Genomic DNA, 8785 nt, shown 5'->3' with positions numbered 1-8785 from the left:
AGAGCGTTACCGAGGAAACGGCGTACAAGGCTACGTGACGGTGAGGGGCTACAGGAGCGCAGCTAGCGGAACAGCGGACCGAGGCGCAGCTTCTACATTATAATTTTTTGTTTTACTGATTACTGATAAAAAAAATAAATATTTCCGGCAGCGGTTTGGATCTCTGCCGAGGCTGACGCTTCCGTGGCCGGGGTGGGAGCTCAGTCCGGCGCCCTGAGGTTAGTTTGCCAGTTAGCACGGGACCACAGAGCGGGCTAGACCTCATTGCCTCTCCCGGACTGTGGGCTCTGCTGCGGGGATGGAGCTGAGCTAGCCGCCGGGCTGGGACCGTCTGGCCTGGTTCTGACCTGATTTTTCCGCACAGCAGCCCGTTTCCTTTCGGAGACCGAGCCAGGGATGCGGGATGAGATGAGGCGCCGCGGACCGAACCTGAAACCCAGACCCGACCAGTCGTGTTAGCCAGGTGAGTTGCCTCCAGAACCGGGCTCGGTTCGACTAGAGGAAGCGTCTCAGGTCAGATGGATCCCCCACACTGAATCAATGATTATCAAGATTGAACTGATAATTTCTGTCGGGATATTTTCATGTTCAGTTTAATGATTTAAACGATGAAAACAGTGCAAGAGGCTAAAAGGCTAAAACATGTATTAAAATAACACCAGCAGCTTTCTATGAAATATGTGTCCAACTGTAAATCAGTTCAGTATGGATTATTGATCCTGACGTCATCGTAAGGGAGCTTTCCTATTGGTCCATGTCCTGTCAGCTTCTAGTGGGTCACTGGTCTCATTCTGGTCCAGTTCGGTTCTAATTATTATCAGGACAATCTGAGTCAGCTGATTATAATATATAAACCCAGCCACCAAGCATGTGGTGACAGTGGAGAGTACCACTGTGTTTCAGCAGGAAACCTCCAGCAGAACCAGAACCTGTGATAATGCAGCAGCGGTCTGATCTGGAAAACCCTCAGAATTATGGTGCCAAGCCGGCTCTCTGTGACTAGTGAAGGAACTAGACCGGCCTGCAGTTTTAACCTTTAATCTTATGCATAAAATGCAAATAAACAATTATTTTTTTAAAATCTAAAAGTCAAAAACAGGATTTGATTATGGATCATCTGTAGCAAAGAACCTAAAAATCCTTCTAATATGAACATGAGAAAAGCTGAACATCAGTACAGAGTAGAGCTGATCGGCTGATGAATTATTGATTAGCTGATCAATAGCTGGATGCTAAAGGTGATTAATTGGAGGTTATTTTTCAGAATGTGAACCAGGTGAAGTTAAAACCCGGACCCGGACGGTTCTGGTGGAACAGTTTTACAGAAACGGGTTTTTATCTTAAATGTTTATATTTATTGATACATTTTTATCCATCTTATTCCTACGCCCCATGATGCTTTGTGTGAATTATGGGTGTGACTTCCGCCGCAAGCCGGAACTGCCATTTGTTTACATGTTACCCTAACGCTGACCGTTAGGGTCACATGACTCGGTTGCTTCAGATGCAGATGTGGATTATCTTGAACTTGCTGCAACCACGAACTAAATGTGGTCTGATTATTAGGGAACATCTAATAATCAGTAACGACAGTTCCCCGAGCTCCACAAGGGCGTCTTACGACACTTTCCAGTGGCAAGTTTCTCTCAATAACAGGTTGATGTGTGGTTCGGTTCGGTTCGGTTCTAGTCCAGTGGGGAGATTCAGTGATGCGCAAGATCTGGAGCGCAGCAGCTGCGGTTATTTCTCTGCTGATTTGTAGCGACACTCAGGGAGAACCTCGAGGTTCTGGTTCTGATGGATTAAATAAATCCAGATATTTTATTTTGTCTAATAAATAAAATTTCCAGGCCCAATCATAATGATAAAGACTCAGATCATGAACTTTATTATTTTTTAAATTCAAACGAAAAATAAGATTCACGTCACACCGAGCTGATATTGTGTAGTTCTGGTGTTTTATACTGTCGGAACAACTCAGATCTATGACAGATCTCAGATCTTCTCTGCTTTTCTTTATTCCTGTCAGAGAAACGAGCTGCTAGCAGCGATGCTAATTCATTCCGGTACAAAACCTACCGATCTTGTTCCTGTCGCTCCTCTGATTAAACTCATAATTACGATCCTCTGCACTGAGCAGCTCTCTGACAGCAGACGGTGTGTCCGTGAACAAGTTTAACTAAACATTGTATTATAACCGAGAAGAGAGATGTAACTTCTATCATGAACATAGATTAGCAAAATAAACCTACAAATTACAATGAAATAATGCTACTTCCGCTAGCTGCCGGAAGTAACACCCATAATCGTTTCCCCAGTCAGGCCCCCAGGAATAAGGTCAATAGAGTTATTGGTGATTATTCCAACAATCGTCTGAGCTCCAGATGTGAACCACTGACCAGTTGGACCAGTCCGGAGTAATGAGACCAGTGGTTCCAGAACCAGGAGCTGAACGGATCTAGTGACTGATGATGCACGCCCCCCCGCCCCCCCTCAGGGATGGAGGTGTGTGGCAGGAACCCGAACCGCACGGCGCCGACCCCTGACCCCCGGCGCTCCGAGGTGCCGCTCAGCTCGCGGACCAACGGCTGGAGCTGGCCGCCTCACCCCTTCCAGCTGTTGGCCTGGCTGCTCTACGTCTACTTCGCCATCACCGGCTTCGGCGTGTTCGTCCCGCTGCTGCCGCCGCACTGGGTCCCCGCGGGCTACATCGTATCCTTGCTGCTGCTGGCCGGGGTCAGAGGTCAAACCGCGTCACCCCGTGCCTCTTGTTGAGATTGTGATCATTGAGCAGAGAGGGCCGGTTTTAGTCGCGTTCCTGATCTTCCTGAGGAGATCCAGAGTTTAAATTATGAAAATAAACTTATTTAATGGAAACAACAATTTTGAAAACACTCTGGTTCTGATAAGTTTTAAACGTTTTGGCGCTATGAAGTGGTTTTCAGCTGCATTTAAATAGATTTATTTTCAAAACTGCAATGGAAACATTTTAATCGCTTCATCCGAGTCAGATTATCAACAGCTGGATGTTACTTCTGGTGGAAACGCAGAAGACGACGACAGGAAGTGGCAGGAGGAGGATGTTGGATTTTGGCTCCATCACAGCTTCAATGTGTTGAATTCATAACTGTTTTGGAAAATCTGTTTCCCCAAAACGCCGCATACATTGCCTCCTAAGTAGGCGGGGCTTGTTGCGCCAACGCCTGAGGAAGGCTGACGACTCCTCTGATTAGCTGATGGTGATGAGCGCGAGCGGCTGGATTATTATCTCATGTAAATGTTTACATCCATCTCTGCATGGTTTTTAACGACTAGAGAACAAAGTTATTAACTCCTTTCTTCTTTAATGGAAACACTACAAATGTGAAATTGTATCTTTTTTAACATCAGTAGAATATTGACAACGATTTTCAAACATTAGTAACAGAAATGCAGCAACAAAAACAAAAAGCTGCAGGAAACGTTGGGACCGAGCGAGTCCGGCTCCAGGTCTACAGGTGTCTCCTAGTCTCCACCTGTTGCTGATCCCTAACCGCTGCTCAGTGCACCGGCATCCTGTTCGTGTCCCACCTGTGTGTTCACGTCCTGGCCGTGTCCGTCGACCCAGCTGACCTCAACGTGAGGATGAGGAGCGACAGAGGGCCGGTCCCCGCCTTCGACCGCTCCAAACACGCACACGTCATCGAGAACTGCCACTGCTACCTGTGCCAGGTGGATGTGTGAGTAACGGCCTCACAAACCGCTGCAGGTGTGTTTACCTGCGCCACCGCTTAGGGAGTCATTAAATCGGCCTCAGGAGGTCGGAGTGCCCCCCTGAGGCCGCTCACAGCCGCAGCATCTCAGTCAGCCGGTTCAGCTCCGACTCACACGAGCAGCTTCTGCTCAGAAAACACGGCTTCATATAAAACCGCCATGATAAGTAAAACATGGAGGACAGAGCTGCTGTTCCTGTCTCCTTCCAACCGGCCAGGAGGCAACACGTGGCACTCAGGGCCTGTGAGGTGGAGCATGATGGGAGCTGAATCCAGATCAGTGGGATGTCTCCTGGGACAGGAAACCTCCCATGATCCTCTGCTGCCCATCCAACATCTGAAGCACATTTCAAGTTCACCTCACTGTAGCAAACAGGAAGGGGCGGAACGGACCGCTGTCAGTCTGATACCTTATTTGGAAATGGGATCATTGCAATCCGGAAGTGAAGTGGGCGCTATTTCCTATACTTCCGTTTTTATTTTATTTTGAAATCTGTGATATATTTTCACCTTTAGGAAGGAGTTTCACTCTCAGAATGTATTTGAACTTATTTATTTTATTTTCTTCAGCGCAGCTCAGTTTTTAGCAAATTCTGTAGCTTCCGGTGTACTTTTAAATCTGTTTCTTAGTTGCATCTTTTCGGGCCTGCTACTGCCTCTAGTGGCGTGGGGTGGTAACACAACTAATATAATTACTAAATCAGAATACCAAAGTCTTTATTATTTATTATGAATTCTGGCATTACTGGCAGTGTAAAAGATAAATTATCTTATAAAACAAGATATTTTTTCATTTTCTTAATGATGTAGAGCTAATTAAATGACAAACAATACTTTTGTTTTTATTTTAAAGGTTTTGTTGGCTCTAGTGGCCTTTGTTTGAAAGTAGTTTGACAGGAAAGAGGGCAATGAGAGAGAGGGAAGACATGTGGCAAACACCACCAGGCTGGGAATCGAACCTGTGACCACTGCCATGAGGATCAAGGCCTCAACACGTGGGCTGCGCTCCGCCCCTGCGCCACCACAGCTTCCCTAAAACAATACTTTTATACATTATTAATAATTTCTATATATCTCCATCAATTATAGGAGGAACAAAAGACATAAGGAGACATGAAAGACAACATGATCAACTATAATAAAAATAACATTTGCAATGTATATGTAAGAAATTTAATTGAGCAAAAGTCAATAACAAACAAATGAATTAGGTAGAGAAGAATAACAACCCAGGTTGTTACAACCAGGGTTGTTAAACAGATATAAGCAACAATTCACATCTTTGTTTTTACAGTGCAATGTATATTATTGAGACATTTTGTTGTAGAGTCTAGATGGAGCAGTGCTAGCCATAAGTTTGAACATATACGTGCTGCTCCCACATGTGCAGCTGAGCTCAGGAATCTTATGTATAAATGCAGATTATCTGAGTCATGCAATAATATAATTGCAATTTTAGTAAATCCTGCTTTTAGTGCTGTGAGATTCTCTTCAAGATGATGGAATCATGGCGTCATCATTGATTTGTGACTCTGAATAATATCATGTCATGTTTATTTTTAGTTTATTTTGCTTGTTTTTACCTTTTTTCTATGGACCTTTTATGTGTCTGGAATAAAGATATGATTGATTGATTGATTGATTGATTGATATGATTATCAACAATTTGTGAATAGAGTAAAACACTTAGTATGCTATAGGTAAATATTATTTAGTTTGGTTGAGAATAATTATTGCACTGTCAATAAATGACGTCTAATAAATGTTCTTATTGCCAGAGGAACACAGTAAGACCTTCATGAACTCAGAGGTTCACACTGATGAATAAAGAGGATGGATGATCTCTGCTGAAATATTCCTGCCATCTTCCATGTTCTTTCAGCAAACAGTTGAGACAGAGATGGTTTTGGTTTCACCACCATTTACCTGCTGTTATACCTGCCATTCAAACTATTCTTAAAAGATTCTGTTAGTCTGCAGCTCATGTGACCAAACCAGCCGAGGAGATGGCAACATTGTCTTGTACACAAGCTCAAGTTGGCTTACTCAAAGATCACTGGGTCTCCTTAAAAGGTAGAGTCTCTGAGAACAGTTCTTTAAAATATAGTCAGTGTTTTCAGCAAAGTTGAGCTGACTGTCCAGGAACGACTTGAGGTATTTAAAATTTGCCACAGTTTCAACAGGTTGGCCATCAAGTGAAACTTTAATCACTTTCAGTTCTTGTTTATCTCATTTAATTAGCTTTACTTCCTTAAGAAAATGCAAAGGTATCTTCTTTTGTGAGGGAATTTATCTTTTACTGTTCCAGTAATGCCAAAATTAATAATAAATATTAAAGATGTACTCTGATTTAGTAATTATATTAGTTGTGTTACCACCCCCATGCCACTAGAGGCAGCAGCAGGCTCCGAAACAGATTTAGAAGTACAACCGAAAGCTACAGAATTTGCTAAAAACTGTGAGCTGCGCTGAAGAAAATAGAAAAATGAAGAAAATAAATAAGTTCAAATACATTCTGAGAGTGAAACTCCTTCCTAAAGGTGAAAATATATCACAGATTTCAAAATAAAATAAAAACGGAAGTATAGAAAATAGCGCCCCCTTTTGGAAGTCCAAAAGACTTCCAAATAAGGTATGAGACTGACAGTGGTCCGTCCCGCCCCTTCCTGTTTGCTGCAGCGAGGTCCTTCTCGCAGATTTAACCTGGGATGCTGCATTGCATTCTGGGGATTGTAGTGTTTTACTTCACTTGGAGTGTGTGTTGTTTCAGGGGACCCAAGTCGAAGCACTGCAGCGCCTGTAACAAGTGCGTTGCTAACTTCGACCACCACTGCCGCTGGCTCAACAACTGTGTGGGCAGCAGGAACTACAAGTGAGTACTTCCTGTTTCCTCATGTCAGCTGGCGGGTTGAAGGAAGCTCTGCAGGTGGAAACACAAGAAAGCATCAGGAGGAACAGCAAGTCCTCCTGTCAGTCTGAAGCACAGCTACATGTCAGTAAATGAAAAGCTGATTCTGATCTGGCTCGACTGCTGGGAGGAGCCCAGATTTGGGTATTAAAATGTTTTTTATTGGTCTGAAATTTTTATTGGTTGGAAGCACAAAATCATCATAATTAACAGAAGAAAGTGTTGAAAACATGAACATGATGTGTGACTTAATATTGTATAATATTCCTAATATTCCCACTTATTGAGATGCAGCAGCTTGTTGAGGGAATCACAGTTCTGCTGCGCCATGACCGGGTTCCTTACTGCTCCATCTGGACGCCACGTTGGTCACACCTGTGTTACTGTCCTCTTTGTGACTTCTGATTGGCTGATCCACTGCAGCAGGGCGGGGCGGGACATGTGTCTTCACGTGTCCCCCTGTCCTGCAGGTTGTTCCTCCACAGCGTTGTCTCCGCTCTGCTGGGCGTGTCTCTGGTTCTGCTCTTCGCCTCCTACGTCTTCGTCGAGTTCTTCAGGGACCCGTCCAACCTGCGCACCGACAAACACTTCCTGGGTAAGGCTTGACCTCTGACCCCGTGGAACAAGGCTTGTAGCTTGGAGTATGAGACGGAATGTGTTTGCTGTGTCCCCAGTCCAGAATCAGACAGGTGTGTGGTTCGTCTTCCTCCCTGTGGCTCCTCTCAGGTCAGCGGCCGCCGTCATCCCGGTTCTGGCTGCCGTTACCATGGCGATGGGCCTGCTGTCATCGGGGCTTCTCTGCCACCTGCTCTGCTTCCACATCTACCTGAGTAAGAGCCTCACCTGTCTCACCTGTGTCCCCCGCCGGCCGCTATGGCTCACCTGGAGCCGTGTCTCCTCAGTGTGGAACAGACTCAGCACCTATGAGTACATTGTGCGACAGCGCCACCGCCTGGACAGCAGAGACCCCAGGACACCCACTGCAGCTAAGCAGAGACGACGCCCGTCCGTCGTCCAGGTAACGAACTGCTCACCTGAGCGGCCCAGCCTGCCGCTGCGTCCTGACGCCTCTGCTGTCCCAACAGGATGTGAACTACTCAGGGACCCTGGGGTACACCAGCCCCCAGCTGGACATCCAGCAGGGACAGGCGGACACCTGTGCTGGTTCCGATCCGGTCCCCAGGTAACGCCCAAACCCAGAGCAGGGGGTCCTTGTTGCCATGGAGACTGCTGTCTCTGACTCCCAGGAAGCAAACAGAGTGTGTGCTGTGTGTCTGAGCTGAGGGAGTGTGTGTTATAGAGAATCGTCCCGTATTGGACCGATACGGGACGCGATTTGTTCGACACACATCGACACCAGGGCTGTATAATTAAATCGATTCTACAATATGTATCGATTTTTCATCCGCGAGTATCGATACATTAGACCACAGGGGTCCATAGCCTCATACGTCTGGTTTGTGACGGCTTGGCAGCCAGACCCCGCCTCCCCCAGTCCCACTTTCAACTTGTGCTTAAAGAGCACATTATAAACTACACACCAGTTTTTAAATTGCGTTAACAGGCCAAGTGAAACTGGAGTTATGCTAAAATTAGTAAACCGGCTTTTCCGGTTATGTGACAGGAAATGAGCTTCCAAAGGTAAAAATGAAACGCAACGTCAGATTCCTTTGGTTTTAGAAATCTCAAATCTTCAATAAATAATTATGGGATGTATTTTGTTGCTAAGAGACAAAGTAAAGCTGCTCAAGTTACGGTGAAAAAGAAGCGGAACGGAGCAGCGGCAAAAGTAGTGAGTTCGCGAAATTATTGCAAAGTTTGGATCCCGGAGCGATCGGTGGCATCCGCTGGGCGATTTGTTTTTAGCCTAGTGGTTTCTGTCTGTATGTAAAGGAAACCTGAAGAATCAACGCGCAGCAGCAGCGGCGCTCTGCTTGGAGCAGGAAGACGGAGAGGGGAAACCATGACGACGATGGCAGATCAATCATTCTTATTGGTAACTGACAAACAGTATCACAGACTGAGAGAACGATGAGAGGCAGATACTCAGATATACAAGAGGGGAACGGCGGCGCTGCAGCTGCCAGGACTCGATCACTACGGGGTGAGGCGGAGCCGCTTCCCC

At 45.7% G+C, this 8785-nt stretch overlaps 1 protein-coding gene across 2 annotated transcripts; it reads left to right on the top strand.

Moving 5' to 3' along the window:
• The first annotated feature begins 14 nt into the window (after nt 1–14).
• On the top strand, nt 15–8656 carry LOC106908091 (palmitoyltransferase ZDHHC1). Of its 2 annotated transcripts, none has more exons than XM_088003357.1 (9): nt 15–218; nt 368–463; nt 2498–2712; nt 3544–3719; nt 6523–6624; nt 7131–7255; nt 7335–7490; nt 7563–7678; nt 7746–8656. In XM_088003357.1, the coding sequence occupies exons 3-9, from the start codon at nt 2500–2502 to the stop codon at nt 7845–7847; spliced, it is 990 nt and encodes a 329-aa protein (XP_087859483.1). In that variant the 5' UTR covers nt 15–218; nt 368–463; nt 2498–2499; the 3' UTR covers nt 7848–8656. The 2 variants fall into 2 exon arrangements, with proteins under 2 accessions (XP_087859483.1, XP_087859482.1); XM_088003356.1 differs by having other exon boundaries at nt 365–463.
• The last annotated feature ends 129 nt before the right edge of the window (nt 8657–8785 follow it).

The sequence above is a fragment of the Poecilia mexicana genome, unplaced genomic scaffold (assembly GCF_051168715.1).
Source record: "Poecilia mexicana isolate PSO_F unplaced genomic scaffold, ASM5116871v1 scaffold_23, whole genome shotgun sequence".
NCBI classification, from domain to species: domain Eukaryota; kingdom Metazoa; phylum Chordata; class Actinopteri; order Cyprinodontiformes; family Poeciliidae; genus Poecilia; species Poecilia mexicana.
Note: the sequence above shows the minus strand (reverse complement) of the source record. Positions and strands in the feature narration are given on the sequence as shown.